At 37.0% G+C, this 23,075-nt stretch overlaps 1 protein-coding gene across 1 annotated transcript; it reads right to left on the reverse strand.

Moving 5' to 3' along the window:
* Nucleotides 1–4,518: 4,518 nt before the first annotated feature.
* On the reverse strand, nt 4,519–22,442 carry LOC103718217 (Clathrin, heavy chain). The gene is made up of 30 exons (XM_008806929.5): nt 22,111–22,442; nt 21,538–21,742; nt 18,509–18,597; nt 18,325–18,403; nt 18,081–18,208; nt 14,498–14,596; nt 14,285–14,393; nt 13,878–13,957; nt 13,562–13,789; nt 13,410–13,475; nt 12,540–12,656; nt 12,143–12,340; nt 11,873–11,989; nt 11,660–11,719; nt 11,340–11,426; nt 11,056–11,139; nt 10,837–10,971; nt 10,688–10,750; nt 10,509–10,613; nt 10,319–10,431; nt 9,956–10,208; nt 9,662–9,798; nt 9,298–9,576; nt 8,182–9,184; nt 7,572–8,057; nt 7,255–7,425; nt 6,991–7,176; nt 5,430–5,552; nt 5,209–5,319; nt 4,519–5,116 (listed from the first exon to the last, which is right to left on the reverse strand). The coding sequence occupies exons 1-30, from the start codon at nt 22,153–22,155 to the stop codon at nt 4,952–4,954; spliced, it is 5,121 nt and encodes a 1,706-aa protein (XP_008805151.2). The 5' UTR covers nt 22,156–22,442; the 3' UTR covers nt 4,519–4,951.
* Nucleotides 22,443–23,075: the final 633 nt, after the last annotated feature.

Raw genomic sequence — 23,075 nt, forward strand, 5'->3', positions numbered from 1 at the left:
ATAACTCCATCTATTTGGAGCACAACTTCTGATGAGATCACACAGAGCAGTAATATACTATAACTGCTAAATTATTCATGGAATCTAGGTTAACTGTTTGCATAGCAATACAGATAGAAACTAGCGAGAATCATGCATGATCAAAAGGACATTATGCACTTGGTATACCTTTCTTCTTCTTTCCTCCACTCTTCTTTTTTGTCTTTGTTCCCAAAGCTCGCCATGCCTTAATTTCAAAATCATTATCAATGGTTTTTGTAGGCTACAAGTGCTGCAACGGATGGGATGTAATATTGTCTGACCCATTTGGCATTATAGCTACAAAGTGAACTTGAAGTGAGCAAAGAAGTTTACAGACATGCAGACTAGATAACTTAAAGAGTTTGTTTAATTATTGAGCAAATCCAACACGTAATGAGGTATTACTTCATCAAAAGTTGGAAAAGAATGAAAAAAAAAAACACCGAGCTGCAATATTTTTCTTGAGCAGATAGTTACTTGCCGGGCTTCTAATGCAAAACAGGGTACGGTTGCAAAAGCTCACGATTTACACATTCTACTAAGACCAAGCCGAGCTCTTTTCTCTTCCAAAGCCCTGAAAATACATGCACAGATACACACACCCTGAAGAAAAAAGAAAAAAGAATCATGATATATAGAACCCAAGACTAGATAAGTTTAACAAAATGAATGAAGAATGGGGTACCTTGCAGTAAATGGCACGATTGGAAGTTTCTGGTTTATTTAACTAAAAATGAATCTTGATGACTTCATTTTGAGGTGATAGTTTTTGTCCACAGCTCTCTTGTAGTAGTAGTTTGCTTCTCATCCAAGAGTTTAGGCTGCAAGTGAAGGGATTTCTCGGCTGCATCTATGACTCGGATAAAAAACATACAACACAAGGGAGCATTATTATGGAATCCAGTTAGAGATCTGGAATTGGAAGAACTTTCAAATAAGTCTCCTTATCTTGCCTTCACCTGTCCTGGTGACTATATCAGCTGCATATACTTCATTTTCCTCGAATTCTGCTTCATCAACTCTGGTCTCAGCGTTGCTTACACTAAATATGACTTTGTTTCCATCAATCACAAACTGTTTGAGCTGATGACTAAGAACCCCTTCAACAATTTTGCAATCATAGGCAGCCGTTGCCCTCTGAATAGCTTCTGTGACATCCTTATTCTGCCACAAAAATAATCATGGAAGCAATTGAAATGAGTAGACTAGTCAAAGAATTGCATGAGAACAAGAGGATTCACAAGCAGTGGAAACAAAGCACTAAAGATCTATTTAAGATAATTACTCAGATTCACGGAAAGTTGGATGAACTACATTGGAACAACTTTATTTAAGATAAAATTCATAAATCATGATGTCAATTATATTACTATTCAATTTCAAGTGCCCAACTTGACATGCGGTACTAAATCCTTAAAATGACATGGAAAAAATGCAGGGGGTAAATCTTCTACAAGAGACCAGAAAGAGTGGACATCAATTTTCAAGGCATTCTCACGAAAAAGGAAAAAAAAAAAACTTGAATCAGTTGCCAACGCACCTATGTGTGCAAATTACTATTAGCAATCTTTAGAGGGTGAGCTTTGGTGCAACATAAGGTTGCTCCATTTTGACCTAAGGTCACGAATTCAAAACAGCCTCTCCATATGTGGGAGTAAAGCTATGCATATATGATCCTCCTTAGACCTTGCAATGGCGAGAGCCTTATGCATTAGGCCACCCTTTTTTCACTAATATCAATCTGTACAATTGTTCCAGTTGCAGCGTGGCAGAATTTCATTCAGCAAAAATCAAGGTTGAAAAATACAAAGAACTGATAGGGTCTATATAGATTTAGAAATGGGACGTGATCTATTGATCATAAAAATCAATGACAAATATATAAAGTATCTATCAGGGTAGGGTATTAAATGTTGGCTATGGAATGATGTTTGAAATTTCAGAAGTCAAAAGGAAAAGCAAATTCTGTTCCAAATATACACGTAGTCAATGATGATGTAGGCGACTCCAAAAAGAGGAAACCAACCAGAAAATGGTCCATCTTGATAAAGTTGCCTAATTTTTCAGAATCAGCTTTAGCTTTGTGAGTTCAGTGCAACAATGTTTATGTATGAGCATCAAATCCATGACACGATATGAAATTTTGAAGATGAACAAGAAAGCAAAGTTAGTAAATGTCAGCCAGCATATTGTGGTTTCAGTTGCAGTTCATTTCAATGGAAATGGGGACACACTGGCAAATGCCAAACTGCAAGGCGAAAATGCAGAACCATAAGGAGACAATGGTCTTCTATAGCATGAGGCCTCAAAGGTTACTCAACTTACATACAAGGATTGCAATGAATCGGTCATTATTAAACCTCATTTACCAACATGCATAATAGCTAGAAAAAGATATTATGGAACTCAAGGATTGAATATCAGTACCAATACCCATACCGATGCCTTAACAGCATGGTAAGATACATACCAACACTAAGATACATCTCAAGGTGCCAGCAGAGTACAAATACCATATCAATATGGTGCCAGTATGGGAAGCATACCAGTACTAGTACCTCCTTGGTAAAACCCGGTGCTTAAATCCTTGATGGAACAAAAGATCCACAGGGGCATGTTTTCTACATTGAACTTTGTGCATCTGAGTAGCATCTGAGTATTCTTAAAAAAAACATCATCTCAAATAATCAACTTTCAGCAAGAAATATACTTGGATCTTTGTTTCCATATTCAATTGAAGTTAGTAAATCTTTAAGTCCTGAAGAAAGGAATCATGTTGAATAGTTGAACATTGGCAACAGGAAAGGCAAATGGAGAAAACAGGATGTTGCATGGGTACAGTAGGAATCTAAAGTTTGAAGTTAAACAGGATGACTATTACCTGGCAAATGACGATCATCCACGTGCAAGTCCACAAACTACAGAACAAAAACCTCATGCTTTACTGCATTAGACAAATTGCTTCCAGAAGATAAAGCTGCAGTAGTAACAAAATATGGAGAGCTACCATTTAATAATTAGAATAGAGGCTAAGAAAACAAAATGTCAGGTTCAAGCACATTCAATCAAAATGATAAGCAAACCATGGCCTTCGACTATCTTAAGTATGAAATTGACGAGATAAAACCTCTTCTTCCTCTTGAATAACTCTAGATGAGTTTCTTTGGCCACAACATCCAGGCAGAGTTCAATTTCGACTGTCATCACCTTCAGCGTGGTTGTAAATGTTGTTGGAGGTGAATGGTCTAAGCATTAAAGAAAAAAGACAATGTTGTAACATGCAGACAATTGTGACTTGAGGATATCCATTAAATGATCAGGAATTTACAGCCTCTAGTCAGAAAATATGAAGAAATATTACTTTCTCTGAGGACATAAAAAATCAGAATCCAGAAGCAAAATACATAAAATATAAATTCAATATCGTAAGCCCAATGATACACATTGCAATTCTTGATAGAAGATGGTCGCTTTCACTAAAAAGCAAGGTCCACTGAACCGGTACCGGAACTCGTGCTGGTGGCAGACGAGTCGGTACGGTTTCGATTCGATACCGTACCGACGCACGGTACATTTAGGTATGCTGGTTTTGAACCAGCATGCTCAGAGTTGGTAGATCCGTCCCGAATCGGACGATTCCGACCATTCCGAGCCTTACCGGTATGATTTTGGCAACGGAAACGAAGCTTGTTGCGAAAGCCAAAGAAGAAAAAGAGAGCGAGCAGAAGAGAAAAAGAGGGCAGAACGCCAGCAGAGACCGTGGAAGGCGAGGCCTTAGTCGGTTCTCTTGTCAGGAGTCCAGCTGCAACTTAAAATATTCTATAATTTTTAAGTGAAGTCGATAAATCGAAATTTTTAATTTTGCTTTCGTGGGTGTCCCTCCTCCCTCCCTCTCTTCCCCTTCTCTCTCTTTTCCTCTCCCACATTACCATGCCCTCTTCTCTGTCGATACAAGCTCAGCACGATCCGTACCAACTCGTACCGCCGGAAAACCGATTCGATGCCCAGTTCCGCCAAACTTGGGTGAACTTGAACTAGAGATGCTTCCCAGTAAAATCACCAACCCAGGCACATCTATTCAATCTGGTGCCAGTTATGCTTTCCAAATAATCCTCTGGTCAAAATCAGCCAGTCCACTGGTCCAATCCGTTAATCCAATACTTAAATAATGGAAAGATACCAGGCGCCTGACGTAATGAAGCACTCTCCCCGGAACACAGGCCACACCTTTTTCACAAATAAATGATGGGTATCGGTTACAAAAATTTGATACTCATATTTTTTTCTTCTCCGGTATCCTAATCGCACTCTAAATGTTGCTCCCATAAATCATCACCAACAGCGAAATTTCTATATCCCCGTCAATGAAAAAAGGAAAAAAAACCGAGCCCATTACTTCAAAGATGAACTATGAAGGCTTACCTTCACCGCACTGCAAATTACTCACAGGAAAACAGCCAGTAAATTTAAAAATTTAATGCATGGCACACATCCAACTTAAGTGGGAACAAGAATAATTTGTAAAATAAGATACAAAATCAATCTAGCCAATACACACTGGGAAATGAAAAGCAGCAATACTGCAAAAGGATACAACTGAGGGTGCCTCAGAGAGGGGAAGAAAGGAAAGAAAACCTAATGGTCTATTGAACATATCAAGCGAACCTATACACATGGCACGCAGTAATTGTTCATCCCAAACCTAACCACACCATTTTCTAATTATGTAAAATTTAATCACCATACAGAATCCTCAGCTTAGCCTCAACAACCGCAAAAAACCGGCCTGCTACCAAAGAATAACAAGCGCACAACTGGTCTGAGCTACATTAATGATGCCAAAGTGGCTACTGCTGCTACAACCCACCGCACCACGAGAAAAAAAAAAAAAAAAAATCTCGGACCTCCGATAATTGCATCAACCTGACCATCAATAGCTTCCCATAGGGGGCATGCCAAATGGGGGCATTGGAGGCATACCCATCCCACCCATTGGTGGTGGGGCTGAAAATGGTCCGCCCACGCCGGGTCCTCCTCCCATGCCTGGCATCGGTGGAGCTGGCAATGCAAGTGGCAGCAACTGTGCATACATATTCTGCAAATAACATGCCAATTTTCACAATTAATGGGCAAGACAAGAATGCCAAGAAACATAACCAACTACAATTATGAAGGCATCGCAAGCACCTGCTGGGAGACCATATCCTTTTCTTCCTTCTCTTTAGCTTTGACTTCAATTTGTGCTTCAATTTTATCTTTTATGAGTTCATCTACTTTGCCAGTGTACTCACGAATAAACTGCACAGATACCAGATGCTTGTCAAAATGATGGATTAAGATTATGAAAAGATATAAGAACAATATAATGGTTAACTTCACTAGTACAACCACTGGCGGTAAAAGATCACCTGCAAGAGGTATGGGAAAGCAAAGTCAATCATGTTGTTCATCCAGGCAAGCTCAACGGCAATGTCAGGCCGAATCAAATCATAACATATGAAGAGACATGAAGCAAAGCATTCCTTCTTTCCCTGCAACACGAAACAACACATCAGATATTTTCTAGATTGCGATCATATAACAAGCCAACGAACAAGGGATAGTCAACATATCACTTGTTAAACAATTAAGCATAAATATTATCACATGTGTGTTTTTAATAACTGATGATCAAAAGATTCTTATTTAAATGAGGAGATTCTAAAATCTTCAAACATAAAAAATCTAGCTATTGCTCGTCTCACTCCAAACACTATACGCCTCTTCAATACACAGAATAAATGGTACAGCTTATTAAGAATGGCATATTACACCAAGGATCGAGAACAGCCATATGGCTACAAAAGGTAACAAATTTTCCTTCACTAAAACTATATATACAATGCAGCAGTGTATTAAGTACTTAAAGGAATTGTACAATCATAAAATGAAGATACCAATAAATTTAATAACAAGTCATAAGTTGCTTTACATGATTACATCATCTAAAATTTTGTTACATAGTATGATTATTGATTAACAAATCCATGTATTGCATTCAAGATATGCATATATATAGTATCATAAGAATCTGTGTGCAATAAATGTTACTAATAATATATTTAATAATAACTTTATTGGAAAAGGATCTATCAACTATTACAAGCAAAAACCTTTTCTGAATATTCAAAAATTTCCATAGCTTGTGTTAATTACATGTGCAAATTATCTCAAAGATCGATTTTCATATTAATGCTACGGTATGTCAACATTGTTATTTACCATCTCCATAAGTTTTAATTTACCATAAAAAATTGTACTTCTTATGGCTCAGAGGTTACGGGTTCGAAACACGAAAACAGCCTCTCCGCATAAGAAGGTAAGGCTGCATACATCTGACCCATCTCAGACCAGACCCTGCAATAGCAGGAGCCTTGTGTACAAGATTGCCCTTTTTTGTACTTTTTCCTGAAATGCTATCTCGGCTTATCCTTCCATATCTGAACGGGAATATCTTCCCATGCTTGTGACAAGAAAATGCATAGAAAAAATCATGGAATTGGCATCAAAACAAAAGGAACAGGACCATTACTTTCATCAGCAGTTAGGAGATATTCGGCAGCATGTCTAAAATGGTAAACTACATTTGCCAGGACAGTGTACAGTAAAAATTCAAATTCCTGAAGGCAAGTTAACCTAAAAGAGTTGAATATACCACCTTCCAAGTTTAAAAAACAAGTGTGACACCATCATTACACAGGATGTTCTCAAGCAAGGAAAATAACAGAATATCAGCCAAACAATGAAAATCCTACCAAGAAATTCATATAATAAAATAATGAATGATAATCTGATGAGTGAGTTTTGAGCATTTCTTTTAACTGGTGAAAAGCACAGCTGCCATATTGATAGTGGAACAAACTGAAATAAACAATGGTGCAACATATCAAACGGTAGATAGGTAAGCTTTTGAGTTAACAAGCCCATCACCTGCTCAATGAAATAAACAACCAACTCCTCTGCAAGGTCACGATCACCAGATTGTGAGCATGTCTCCATGGCATCTTTGTACAGGTTGTCCTTCTTGGACAGAGCAATCGACTGCTTCCACCTCCCTGCTTTCTTATAGATGTATGCAGCAACCCGTCTCATCTCCAGAAGCTCATGCTTCTCAATCTAGTGAATGACACGACATGCATCAGGAGAATACTCCATAAACACATGCTTCAAATCTAAAAAATGAAGCAATTTTACCTTCTGTGCAAGGCCAATCTGATCAAAGTTGTCGTGCATATCAACTGATTCCCGTAATCTGTCATAATCCTCCTCTTCAATATAGATTTCATTTAATGCTTCATTAACAGCAGCTACATTGTTACTTTGAACTGCAACCATGTATGGCTTCACAAGATGCAAATGGCCAGCCTGAAACAAGGTAAAAGAAGTCAAAAATGAGAATGACTTATCATACAAAGTAGCTGCCATCTCGCACCAACAAGACCTTTCAAACTTTTCTACATGTCACAGAACAAACCAGAAAGGGAAGGAGATGGTGAAGTTGCTATACACACCTTCCGCATTATGTCCACTACACGGGTGTGATCCACACGAAGGGCAAGTACATTGAGGAGATCATTAATGAGGTCAGGATGTTCCTGCAGGTAGAAATGCACTGCCTTGTAATAAAGCTCAACATTCGCAACTTTGACCGCAACATCCTTGAACTGCATGTGATCCCAAGCATCTGGAGAGTGGTTCATTATAGTGGTTGCAGCATTGTCAAATTCATCATACTGTATATACAGATAGGTGAGTTCTTTCCAGTGCTGTTGCTCATCACATACACGGATAAGCTTGGGAATGTTGAGACGGGTAGAGAAAAGTTTAATGTGCTCCATAAGTTTTTCTGGCCTATATCTAGCATACAGCACTCCCAACTCTGTAAAAATACCCATATGTGCACGTTCCAATCCGAGGCCACTCTCCATGAGTGAAATAAGCTCATTGAAGCATCCTCTGTTTTGGTAATATTCACTGACTTCTTCCAAGTCATCCACCTGTACCATCAAAATCAATAGATCACGATGAACTTCACCTAGAATATAAAGCTTCTAAAATGATTGACCAGTGACATTCTAAAATACAAGGAGGAGATTATGTTTCCTTAAGAAGGATAATTACCTGTATAATGATATTCAGACCACAAATTTGTGCCAGGCGGAACTCCTCAGCATCCACACAAGCAAAACAAACCTCCTTCCATGTCTTTGAGCTGTTTGCTTTGCGAGCAGCATCAACCGCACCTTGGAACTGCTTCAGCTTGACTAGTGTACTTGCCAGTTTAGCCCAGTTGGAAATGAAGGCAAATATTATCTTAGCAGCTTCATAAAGCGCAGCATCAAACAAACGATCACCAACATTTTGGAGATTAGCAACATTTGGCATAAGAATGAATTCTTCTATTTCACCTAGCCTATCTATCTTCGCGTATGCATAAATAAGTTCACCATCCACCTTTGGCTCTTTGGCCTTTTGCCTCACCATCAGTAAGTACTTCACCAAGTCATGATAGACATTAGCCTGTTCAGCAGCACTAATAACATCTAGGAATTGGGTTGCATCATCTGCACGGATGAATGATTCAATAGCATCACTTACTAACCCTTCCCTTAACTGAGCCTTAGCAACCTGGCTCCAAACAGCATCTTCCTCAACACGGTATGCAAATTCTACAGCCCGCTCTATGCTTTGGATGTTATCCAAGAGAACATTAACTGCTTGTACATTTAAGTTGAATTTCTTAAAGATGGCAAAGGCTTCCTCATATAGTTGTGCTTCAACTGCTACTTCTCCAACCGCAGGTCCATCAAAGTTGTCCAACCTATTAATATAATCCATTACCCTGGATGCATCTGCTTTAATGGCTGTTAAGATAAGCAGGTTTTGCAAATTGAAGTTCCCACTGAATGCAGAATTTTGAAGCACAATCTTTTCAAGCAGTTCAATCAGTTCATGTGGAAGATCAGCAGTCATGAAAGCTTTAACAGCTGCAGAAACTTGTTCTGGACTCTTGCTTTCAGGCAATGCCGTAGAAACAACTTGGTCAATAAGTTGTCTTCTATATTCATTCTCAGGTTGAAGAACTTTCTCCCATAGATCAGCATCCATCCTTTCCACGACATATCTGTTGTCAACAGTATAATATCATCAACTCAATGCACTAAGAAAGTTGAAAGACAAACAAGAGAACCACTTTTCAGATGATTAGCAGAAGATTTAATTTAAAAAAACACATACCTGGCCTGCAATTTGAAAAGAGAGTTTTTATTTGTAACATTTATAAGCTCATCATCACATTGTCCTCGTCTATATGCAACAACAGCAAGGGTGGGATCCCGTTTTTCACAGTATTTACCCACAACACGTGAATCATAATACGGATTAGTAGTGAGAAAATGCTCGGGATTATTATTGCTGTCTATGATGATCTTTCCCAGAGCATTGTGAACATGCACGTCTTGGCTTCCCTCGCTCACAAGATGTTCCAAAAATTGTGTGAGCAACCGCAAACGATTCCTATTTTACACGAGGCAGCAAACAAGAAACATGTCAGGAAAGAGGGGACGAGGTTGTTTTGGAGATATAGAAAGGGGAAACATACCTCTTCTCACATTCAGCGACAAGAGGCTCAACCGGAAGCAGGGATCGAACAGAAAGAATTAGGCCTTTAATGAAATCTTCAGGGCACTCATCATCTAGAAGTTGTCCGACCACCAAAGGAGCATTGCCTGGGTTCACCTATCATACAGTAATACAAACAACTCCAAGTTAGCCACCATTAAGATCAATGAATTATCAATAGCCATCCTGCCTTAACCGCACATTTAATATAAAAAAATTCAGTCTCATATGTTCAGCAGGAAAAAGCAGTATTATATTCAAAAGAGAATCTTACTTTCTGAACATAGCCTTCAATATATCGAAGCATGTTGTTTGTATACAAGTAGTGAGTCAAATCAGGGACAAATCCAAAACGGTCACAAACATTTATCAGGGGCCGTGCATCTGGAAGTTTAGCATCCATTAGGAAATTCTTTGTTTTCTCAGGATCGTAGAAGTTAGATTCTCTTGTTACACGTTCAACTTCCTTAATTTGGCCAGTTCTGGCTGCTGCCTCAATATATTTGAAGTGTATATCTGGATCTTCACTGTTCCACATAAAAAGAAAGAAATAAAAAAAAGAAAAGAAAGCAAAGCATCAGCAGTAGTGTCATCTTTGCCAGTGCCCACATGGAATGCTTAGTATTTAAATAACTACCTGGAACTCAGATATGAACCCAAAAAGAAGTAAAGACCTTCGTAGGACTTAAATTGCTCAAATATTTTTATGCATGCTTCCAAACCTAACTGCTCAGAATATTCCTTAGCAACCTGCAAATATATGATTGTTATATACCTTCAACAACTGAACTTACAGAATTATTCGAACAGGGGGAAAGAAAAATTACCTGCACAATTATCTGAAGATTTCCTCTCAGATTGACCAGCAAAAGATCCTTCATGCACTCTAATGCCCACTCTTTCGAAAGTGTACCGAAGAATTCCACTAGTGCCTGGAAAGGATGGTGACCTAATTTAGTACTAAAACAGTTAATCAGAACAAACATCATAGCCCAAGATAACAAACCTGTGGTTCGATGGCATGAGTATTCACAATAACACGCTTAATATCAGGTAATTCTGTATAGTGCTGCAAAGTAAAAATGTATTTGAGTTAATAAGTTGCCACAAAAACCAAAAAAATTATTTGCACATAATTTATGAAAAGCATTAAACCTGAAGGGCTCTCATATACAACCCAGCCTTCTCACATAGTTGAGCTATCCGAGGGCGATCGTAATGACTGAACATTCCATTAGCTAATATAGCATCTGCAACATTCGGATATGTCACCAGATTGATCTCCAAGACCTGCATAAGTCATAAAAGGTTAGAGAATTATCTATAATAGGGCTGAAAAATATACAGCAAGCTTATTCAAAGAGAAAATACTACCTTGGTTTGAAGGAAAGCATGCTCCGGTAGATTTGGCTTTAAAACATCTAACAGAAAAGCTGTTGCCTCTCGGATCATGTTCCTCTGCAATAAATAATATCATAAGCAAGAGAAAACCACAATTTCATCTAGAACAAATAGAAAACTCTGAAAGAGGGGAAAAGAGAACATAAAATATTGAATCCTTCCCGTTGCATTTTCTTGACAACTAAAACAGGGGCTTGTTTCAAATATCTACCTTTATATATGCACACATAATGATAGAATAGAAAGAGTGATTGAACCTGAAGGAATAGATCTGTAATCGTATTATAGTCCACTGGACAGCCACCCTCCATTTGTGACATCATAAGAGCAAAATTAACAGCTCCCTGTCATGAAAACTTTATGTTAAACAAATAATTCTAAATGAAGACCCAAGAAATTACACTACTTTACCAAAAGCAATGACAAAATAAAACTCACAATCCAGGGGCTCACCTAAAATCTGTGTAAGCTCTAGAGTGACATGGTAGATACATAGCAATCAAAATATCAAAAAATTCACATCATGCATATGCAATCTATTTAAACCATTACATGACGTCAATAAACTAAAACCCACCTGAGGATCTGACCGTAGAATTGTCTGCAGAAGGAAAAGATAATCTGGTGTGTATCCAACCTGTATCCAAGAACAATAACTATCATCTTAAAAGCCCAGAATTCCAGGTATATTCTAGTTTTGTGTTAATATGTATGACACAATCCTGCCAAAACTATGATCACCAATGGTCAGAAAAAAATAATTTCATATCAAATATGCTGCAACAATTACCTGCTTGGAGTATATGAGAATCTTGTCAAACTCCCTTCGTTCTGCAAAAGCAGCAACAACTTTTGGAGTAGCCCTTGCTTTTATATATATTTTCAGTGCAAGATCATTGTCCACAGTCTACAGTAAAAAGAGGAATTAGACTCTCGACAACAAAAAGATAACAAGTCTAGGCGCAATGACAGAGTGATAAATAACAATGATTCCCAAATTTTAATACCATTAGTATACAGAAGATGCCCAAAAAAGTAACAAGTGAAGTGACAATCTTACCTTCACAAGATCCCCAAGTTCTTCACTACACTCAAGCTTGTCCTCAGCCAACCAATTTTCTAATAGATTCTTTTTGTTCTGATTCACAACTAGGCGAGACAATTCCAAAGACTCAAAGGCATTGAGTTTTCCTCTAGTTAGCAATGTTCCAAAATACTGCAATAGTGGTGGTGTTTGCCCAGCTTGTACAGGAACACTCTGTATAAATGCACAAGTTTGGAAGTAAAAATTTATGAGTCCTCAAAATTGAAGGGCATTACGAAAAATTGAAAAGAGAAACTAAAACTTCTTTTTTATTCTCAGGAAAATCATAATTTCCAGAGAAAAAAAATAGTTATGCTACACGAGCTGTAATTATGTTAAAAGTGGAACAATTGGAAAACAAGGAGCTCGATACCTGAAATTTTGCAACAGTCTCAGGAGTTCTCAGAATGCCTTGTGGAGATTCTGCAGCAAGTTCAGCAGCTTCCTTGTATTTTGTCTGAGAGAATAGTTCCTGGAACCTCTGCACAACCTGGTCGCACACAAACACACACACACACACCCACAAAAAAAAAAGGAGGGATGGAGGAGTAAGATTATGTGAATGTAAATGCAATACAAGAAATAACAATGCAGGAAATGGACGGAGTAAGGAAAAAAATTTAAAATAAGTCTTCCCTGTATCAATTAAAAAAAAAAAGAATGGGCGCAGAACAAGAGAAGAAATGCCATGAAAAACTTTATTCCCATACATTTGACATTTCTCTTTTGATTCAGTCCTTTGTATGAAGGAAAAACGAAATAAGGGTAAAAAATCATGCTCTCTCAAAGATAAATATTTCCTTCAAAATTGCATAAATTTAAAAAAATCCTTCTTTCTATTCTCTAAACATTTCCCATACACTAGAAGGCACACGCATACCAATGCTTTTGTTCTTTATCAAAATTTGGTCAAGAAAATCAATCCAAAGAATCAAAAAGGTGATAGATTAAAGATGTTCAGATCAATAAAACTAAGCAAAAGAATTCTGGATATGACAGGAGAAGCAACATTCGGAAAATATAAAACAGGGAAAAAGTGCTTCGAACAGCACCCAGAGATTAGTAAACATAACTTATTTAGCAATATGTGAGATTATTCTTCATCTTAACGTGCATGATTAAAATGATTGAGAACAAGAGTTGCAGAAAAATGCAGCAAGGTTACATCCACAATTAATGCTTTGCTACCTCTCCAAAGCTATAAAATAATAACATGATAGAAAAACATCAATTCATCAAGTACCAGATTCTCTGCCCCTGGAAGGTTTCCTCGTTTGGCGAGATTAACAGCTAGCTCCAGATTGTTCAACTGTAAAGTTACCGAATAACAGTTGTCAATCTGATGTTTATGCTTACATAATAATTCAGCAAAGAAATTCAACAATGTAAACATACTTGACCACTGACGAAGGGCACGATAGTTGCCTCATTAACAGTAGCAAGCAGAACCTGTCCCCGCCTATTAACAGCATAAAACCCACCAAAAGATGAAGCCTCTGTTGTCAGAAATATAGGATCTGGGCTAATTCGATTTCTATAGACTGCTGTCGCTGTCTCCAAATCATACACAAATAGAAGACCAAGCTTTGTGATCACATATATCAAACTGTACTTCTGTGAGATCTGCCAGACAAAAAATTCATTTGATCACCATTTTGATGAAAGATTGGATATATCTTGAAATTCTAACTAAATAACCTAAATATTCTACCTGCATTGCGACAGGGAAGTCATCACCAAAATCAGGTGGGAAGAACAGATCTGCTTGTTTCTTTGTAAACCCAGGCTTCCCTGAGAATAAAGAAAATAAATAAAGGTTGAAAAGAGTACAAATTTAATAGAATATATTCTTCGGCAGAAATCAAAAGGTATGGTTGTATGAAGTTGTTGACTTTTCATGACTGCAAGAAATTAGCAAGTCATATCATAGAAAGAAGAAAAATCCATGACGGTCCCAAAAGTTCCCATTTAGATTCCAACAACAACAAAAAACAAGAGAGAGAGAGAGAGAGATTCAAAAACTGATTGCAAAATACTTATCTGATAAGCTTGATTCTAACTGTTTAATAAATGAAAAGCCTAAACCCATAATAAAAATGCAAGGATATGCAGGCAAACCTGGCTGGGCACCAAGTTCAATAACATGCAGCTTTGATGTAATCTGTCCAGCATTAGTAGTCTTTGTAGCAAAACAAATAAGAATGGAAGGGTTTTCGTTGCCAGCAACCTAGGTAAGCAGCAAGTAAAAGTCAATAATGACAGCACAAGAAAAATGCCAAAAATGCAAGCATATGAGTCACAAACAAACAGCAAAAGATATAATAGTCTTACCTTAAATGATGCAAAGGATGCAGCATGTGCTTCAAGGGCCTGACTGCGTTGCTGATCCACAGAAAAAAGCTGCATATTTCCTTTGACCAGTTGTGGTCTCTGCAACCAACATTGCATGAAGTGAGATGTAAATTCATAAGTTTCTTTTAGATAACTTCACCAAGCCAATGTGACTAGCTGACAAATTTTAATACATTAAAGAGCTTAATAACCAGAGAAAGTAGAAAAAAGTGATGCGAAGAACAGAACACAAAAAAGAACAAAAGGCAGAAAATGAAGGTGAAAAGGGCATCAAAGCAAAAGAGGAGCATCAAACTTCAGGTAGGCACATCTCATTAAATATAGTATTGCTAAAGCTAGAAAAGGTAGCTGACAGAACTTGGCCAGTGGACTCTCCCTTTTGCAAGATGATCTCGGGCTTCACCGCAAGACCCTCTAACATTGAAACTTTATCTTGAATTCTCGACCATCTTAGATGCACACCTCCACATCATTTTCCAAAGGTTGCCACCTCCCATTTCCAACATCTTATAACTGCTCCAATTTCTACTCGTTGAATATAGGCATGAACAACCACTTGTCAGTACGACTGGGAGCCCTTTCCAAACGTAAGAAATCAGCAAGGTGCATAAACCAACAATTCAGGGTCAGCCAGGGATCTCATGAGTTGTTTTAAAGTTTGCCCATACAATGGCTAGTCATTACCTCATTCGCCAAATATTGAGAAGAATTTGACCACTTAGAACACGGTTTCAAACTTCGTTCAAAACATTTTACCTAAAGAATAACAATTTTGGATTTTTTGCCACAAGACAAAATTGGATGCTAAAGTGGGCCTTACATGCATTAGCCAGTACTAGATGCAAATGAACCAATTTCATCTGAAAGACATAATTACAAACTAGACCACATAATCACAAGTAATATCGATTCTAGCCTATCACTTCTGCAATTCTTTTAAATTAATAAGGTTGTGTTTCGACATTGCCTGATTGCTTCAACAGAGCCCATTGAATAATTTTTAAATACATTAGATAACTTGATAAATAAACTTGTCTTCGAAGATACATAGCATCTTTATAAATAAACTTAACCAACCTATTAGGGCTCCACTTTGTGAATCCTTGTTTGCTAGTTTCCACTTGGTGGCTGCCAAAAATTGTTACTGCAAGCTTTTCCATACCTATCTTGCAACTTCCACGCTAGCTTGCCCTCCTCCTTATAGATCCTTTGACATAGATTTAACTTTTGAGCACTTTTCCTTACCAAATTGTTGTTTTGCAGGCTCACATAACATCTCAATCAGTTCTTTATTAATTAATACTCAAATAGTAAAACTCCTAGTGTCCTACATGTACTCTAGTATAACAATTCTCTTTTCTAATTTTTAGTTCTACAAAACATCCATGTCCACATTCTCATATGTGCCAACCACATCTTAATTGCTTTGATCGTCATTATAGTGTGACACTTTCGAACCTGACAATATAGCAAGCCCTGTCATCATAAAATAAAATTTCTGTCAAGTCACCATGGGAAGCATCAGAGCACCTTTCCGCTTTATCCACCTATGTTCATCTCTCTCATATGTATCTCCATCCGTCTCTTCGTTCTTCATCTTGTTCAATTGATGCTTCATTATCAATATATATTTCCATTAAAAATGCACTGCACACATATTTATTCATCTTATAGAGATCATGACTATTGTCCTTTAAAATTTACCTCCATAATACTACTTTAGCATTTTACCAAGACATTCTCATCAGTTACAAGTGTAGAGAAAATACAAAACAATACATCTTATAGACATCAGTAGTAAATTCATCTGTGACTAGTGTAAAGATGAGTTATACAAGAGCAATTTCTGATAATTAGAACACATCCAAACATTTGGCATGTTTACATGTTCCGACGCAACAAGGAGCATATAGTAAACAAACCAATTAGATATTCCTCATAACATCAAACTAATGTGTTATATCCCAACACGATCATCTATCTGTGGCCTTCTCATCGCTATGTTTTCTCTTTATAATGTATCCCCTTCTCTACCATTATCATTCAAACAACCAGAATTTTTTTTTGAAAAAGGGAATTTTCATAATGCTAATCTAGAGCACACATCACAACTGTCTACCCATAACTTTAGCTTTTATATTATAATAATATATTACTAATAATATAATATTATAATATAATAATATGATCTTCTTATCATAATATAATATTATTATAGTAACAATATTATTATATTGTAATTAATATATAATATATTATAATTATTACATTATATTATTAATATATTGTACTATCAAAAATCATTACTATAAAGTATCTTTAATTTATAAATTATTTTCTATATTTTAATCTAAATAATATAAAATTAATGTAATTATTTTTAGGGTGATTATCAAGTAAAAAAGAATATCAATAATAGCAAACTAGGTAGTTGTTGAATCTAATAGCAACATCGATGTTTGACTTTGTTCACCCAAATACAAAATGGTAAGAAAATTGTTCATATATCCACAATTAGGAGGGAATAGATCATCCTCATCACCATAAGGTTATGACAATAAAAAAAGACACCAACTTAACTGATTATGGCAATAAAAAGTATTTTTAGATTAATTTTTTAAAAAATCCGTTGCCGTGACGCAGATCCAAGCCTCTCAAATGAGCTTTTGTCCGAAAAACAACTTCCCAACACATCTCAAATAGGGCTTTTGCCCAAAAGCTCCAAATAGGAACTTTTCCTAGTAGACCTTTTCTAGGTTTTGGAGGAGCTAGAAAGCTATTTCAAATTTTCTACCAAACACCTCAAAATCATCTAAAAAAGCTTCTGGAACTCCAAAATCCATTCCAAACAGGGGCCTAAATCTGAAATTTCTAGGTTTTAAATCTCAATTCTACATGGACTCCTCTTTTGAATATATATTGCATCTTCAATTACACTCATCATCTTCCAAAGTATGTCATCACTGCTCTTAATGCATATAATGTGGTTTACCCATTTTAGTTGCTATTTCTAATCCAATCACTACACAGTAGGCGATAATTAGATTTGCTCTATCTTTTGTGTTTTGGCTTTATGACTGCCACCGCACCATTCATTGCATTTAAGCATGCATACTTCAATCCATATGATATGACACAAATATGCAATTGCTTATTAATACCTTAACAGTGGTTGTTCTCTTCTTCTGTCCATATATTCTTCTCAGATTTTACAAAATTTATGAATAACCATATTTTCATATATTCCATTCTTTTCTTCTAACACCATACAATCTGATGAAAAGGCATTCACAGCATTGCAGAAAACACATCCATGTATGCATACATACATGCACACATGTGTCTTTATATACTTATACTAAAAATCATCACTAAACTGATATTGTAATGGCTTATTTATGATGGATGGAACTTACCTAAGAACATACTATATGTAAGTATCATTCAATTTCAGTAAATCAATTACAAATTTATGAACTCCATAAACCATCATTCATAATATAATGGTGTTACTGACAAAGTGGAATCACATTCGACAGAAGTGCATCTTAAAACAGCATACCTCAGGGGCACCAGGTGCAATTCCAATCAGAACTAGCCACTTCTCTGAGGGGTCACACCGGTAATTAATGATCTGATTGTTTGTCAAATTAGCTGCCCTGTCAAACATCTTAACAGGCTCCGAATCACCTGCATTTGGCATAAATTTTACATAGTGTAATTCAGAGACATAAAATAAACATTGACACACAAAAATACAATATCTAGAAACATAAACACCTCTTGTGCGACAATTGGTGAATTACCTTCTATCGACCAATGGTAAACCGAGGATTGAGTAACCAGCCCCAGCATCTTTGGGGTGATCCACTTCCAAAAGACAACCTAAACACATCGAAAATATTGATTTGAGCTAGTCGAGTGTAAAGAATGAAAGCAATGACAGCCGGAGTAGAAAACCATTTGTTCTAAATCATTTGCATTGTTTACCAGTTCAGGCATCTGGTGTGATTTCATTTTAGTCTTCATCTCGATATTGAATACTTGAAGGTGATCCTGAGTAGTTCCTTGTATTTGAGCTATAATTTCACAAAGAAAATCATGGTCAAACTAGATGAAAATTTGGGAACCTTAAAAAGAAAGCAGACCACATCTAATCACCGAAAAACTGTTTAGATAGACACATTCTTGATTTCCTACATTCGAGTTGCACATGCGAAAAAAATTTAATTAAATACATTTTTTTCATTAAACTAAATTTTGACACTAAATATATCAAGATAAATTAATACATTATATTTTGCCAAAAGCACACATGAAGTTCTCACATGGCACAATAAACATGAGTGCCAGCATAAAAACTAAAATAAAGAGTGCTGGTGTTAGCAAGGATTATAACATACCTAACCTTTAAAAAGTAAATTAATTCTTTACATAGCATAAGGCTTGACTGGAGTTTGTATTTGGACAATTGCATGCACCTTGAACTTCCATGGAAACTACTAAAGGTCCTTTATTGTTAGGTCATATTGGCCATCAGTATTTCAAAATTAAATTCAGGAGCCTGCTGTTTCAGATAATACCAACTTAGCCCAGGCCGCACTAAGAATCTTTAAGTGGTAGGAGTCGAAGATGCAAGCTATGAAAGTAAGTGGTTGAGTTTAAAATTTCCCCACCTAATCAGGATCTTATTCAGAAAGATCTTTCAAACAACCAGTTAACATTTGATCTAGTGAAGTTTATTTGACTAAAGGACAACCATTCGTATATCTCAGGTATATCTATTTTCTAGTATCACTTTGAGAACTTAAGACTTCTAATTAAGGTAGAACAAGAAGGAACTGCCTTTCAGGTGCTCCATTTCTGAGTTCTCACTCTCCAATATTCACCAATTTCTCAATCCATTATCATTTGTATGATAGCATATTAGATGACATACCGCCATATACAATGACATTCAAAACTATCTTAATCATTAATTATATTACTATTTCATAATGAACGGTGCAACACAACATTTTTTTAAAAGACAGCTGTGGTATGCGGGTGCATTGCTGTTAAAATCTTCCCATTCACGGTCCAGATCAAAATGGTCCTATATGATATGGATCTCATCTTTGGTTCGGGATCAATTAGGAATAATAGGACCTAGACCCGTATTATTAATTTTACAGTCTCTTGGGTCATAAGATCCAACTCGGTTATGCAATTTAGATTCTAAATCATGTGCAAATTCATTTTCTTTAACTTATTTGACTATATTCGAACTTCGATCATAAGATCCAACTTGGTTATGCAATTTTCTTTAACTTTTACGACTTGCATTGTAAAATTAGTAAGCTTGCTATTGGCGTTTATGGGGTAAAAAGGAGGCAAATTTTGTGTTATCAAAACCAATCATTCAAATCTTACCCTTCTTCACTAAAGCATTAACTAATTAATATTGTATTAATAAGTAATATATAAATATCTTGGATCACTAGAAACAAATTTTCTTTCATTAGACATGCTATATATGGTCTTATATTTGTGGAAACAAGATTTCCTGCATGGCATTTTTTCAATTACAGCCATGTATGGATCTCTATTTTTTATTAATATACTCTCCATATTTAAATCATATTTCAATTTTCTTATTTATTTTATATTTTTATATTATATAAAGAAATGAGTAAAAATCTTATGATTTGTGATCCAATCAAACCCAACCCACTATAAGACTTAGCAATTGGGTTCTTCCATCTAAGGTAATGCGCCTGCTCCTAAATCTTCCTAGACCCTTGAGCTTGCACCCGCTTCCTTGATGGTTCTTTGCCTCAAATATTTCTAAAATATCCACTTACCATGCATGCACTCGCAAACATTCCCAAGCCTGCTCTCGATTCTAGCAACTAAGCTCTACAACAACATCGTACAGGCAATCAAGGGACCGTTAGCGCATATGCATAATGCATGCTATGTATGCAGGTATGTAAATGGTTAGTATTTTAAAAGTTTAAAAATAAACACAATATATGATAAACAATATGATAGTATTTTCCACAAATAATAGCAATATTAAAAACAATGACATCTAGCAATTAGTGCTTAGTACTTGATTCTCATTAGCAATAATAATAGCCAAATTAGCATGTTAACATTATTAACATATAAAAACCACATCCAACACAACCATTAGCATAAGCATGCCTTATTCACATTGTCTGGTGAAAGAGGTGGCCGTTTGCTAGTGATGTAGCTGGTTGTGCTCATGCGAGATCAGTGTGAGCAGCCAAGATACAAAAAGAAAGGGTGGCCGCATATATGGTCATATAATCCTAAACAAGCCACACATACAGTCACACAATAATAAGTAGACTACATATAAGGCCGCACAACACTGACCTTACTGCATGTGTCTGCAAAATGCTAAGCAACCCATATTTTTGGCCCTCATGCAACTTGACCACATGTATTAGCCACATTTTGGATATGCAATGCAATCAGGGTATCCTTTATGCATATGCGGCCGCATGTGCAGCCTTATGCATCACATTTTAAAACAATGCGATGCAACTTCAAAATACTGCAAGTATAGCATCTAAAATCACAAAAATTAGTCTTGCATAGAATGCTATCTGACAACTAAAATAGTTGCGCTAGTAAATCATGTTTATCCGCAGGTAGTGGCATACGCAACCAACGGGATAAAAAGGTAAGACATAACATATGAATTGTTCCATTTCTTCTTCAGTCAGAATCGTTAGCATATAATTGGAGAAGAAATTTAACAAAGTGAAACAGTAAAGGAGGAGAAGCATTAATTTTGTGCATTATGCGTATCCATGAGAGGAAATCACAAAACAGATAGATCAAGGCACTATATGAATTCTATCACCTCTACAGTCCCAACAGAAAGCAAAAAGATTTAAAAAAAATAGAATATATACTATACGGCGATACACGATTCACAGTAATTGAATGCAATCCCTCATAGTAAATTTGACAGCTTTAAATAATCAGAGAAGAACAGTTGAAACCTTTAAGAGCAAGAATCCTGCTGTTAGGATTCATCAAAGCCGAGTCCGCAGTAATAGGTCGCCTCAACGGCTGCATCGGCATGTTCATGTCGATGATAACCACACTGTTCTGCGGAGACGTCTCCCTGACACATATATACTTCTCCGATTCCATCGTTACATGCGTAAACGTGATGAATTGCGGATTAATGCCAAGACTCGGAAGCTGAGATCAAAAAAAAGGAATCAATCCACGAACCATCATAAACAAAGAAAAACAAGGAAAGACACTTCGATCCCACCGACAGCTCACGAAGAAATCTATACACTAAACCAGTAACCGAAATGTCAGAAAGCTGCGATCATATCGAACCAGATCGCGATCTCCCCCCACAGATCGGAGCAGATCCGAGATCCATCCAAGAATTCCCCACGAAAGAAGCAAGATTTCGAGATCAATACTACTCAAGAAACCAGATCGTGCCACAACAGTTCAAAACCCTAGCTCTACTCCCCGAAACGGATTGGAATCCAAGAAATGATTAAAGAGCGAGAGAGATGAAGAAAGAGGGCAGAGGAAGGGATGGGGCTCACCGTCAAGGCCTCCCGCATGGCGATCGGGGCGTTGGCCGCGGCCATGGCGACTGGATCGGGGCCTCCCCTGGGGTTCTTGGTTGGGGCTCCGGCGGCGCGAGAGGAGCCGAAGGAGATCTACACAGACTCCCTTGGATCTGAGGCGGCGGAACCCCTTCCGAGAGGGAGGAGAGGAGGAGGCGCGTGGACGAGAGAGAGAGAGAGGGGGGGGTGTGGTGAAGCGGATCTGGGAAAAGAAATATATAACGAGGGGCGCTTTGCTCCGCTTCGCTTTATTTCTCGTCCCGTTCGCTGCCGTCAACGGGGGAATCGATCTGGTAATGGGCAAAAATAATTAATTGGTAATTTCTATTGTTAAGAGGTTAATCAATACCGTATAAATGGGATCCAGTGGTTGTGATTGATTTGGTGTGCTTTCGGAACGGGAACTACAGGACAGTAATCTGTGGTAGAGGCACATGGTGCTTCAAAAATCTTCTGGCCTTTGCGGTAAGGAAAGTGGGTATGGTCACTACCGAAGGTGAGAGGCGGGGGCGTCGCTGCCGTTGGGCGGATCTCTCTGATATTTGGTCGCTCGGTAAGAACATCAGGCTGATCAATTACACCCAAGGTGATGGATGATGGCATCTCTTGCCCTAGTCCCATAAATGGATTCCAATTTATCTCCTGGAAGGTCTGGGAGTAGAAATGTCACTTATTAAGCCTTATTTGGCAGAGTTGTAGTAGTAAAGATTTCGAAAGTAGAATTTTTTGAAATAGAGTTTTTATAAAAAAATTATTTGCTCTTCGGTAACAATATTTTTAAAGTATTGTAGAACTTAAATATGTATTTGGTATACAAATTGAGTAAATACTTTTGATATGATAAAATAATCATAAAGAACATTGCATAGTATTATGCAACAGAGTATAATAAAATAAAATATGTATCAATACATACATATATGATATAGTATAATATTATT

This window comes from Phoenix dactylifera, chromosome 8, assembly GCF_051530095.1.
Source record: "Phoenix dactylifera cultivar Ajwa chromosome 8, Ajwa_hap1_PhDact_Kaust_v1.1, whole genome shotgun sequence".
Classification (NCBI taxonomy): domain Eukaryota; kingdom Viridiplantae; phylum Streptophyta; class Magnoliopsida; order Arecales; family Arecaceae; genus Phoenix; species Phoenix dactylifera.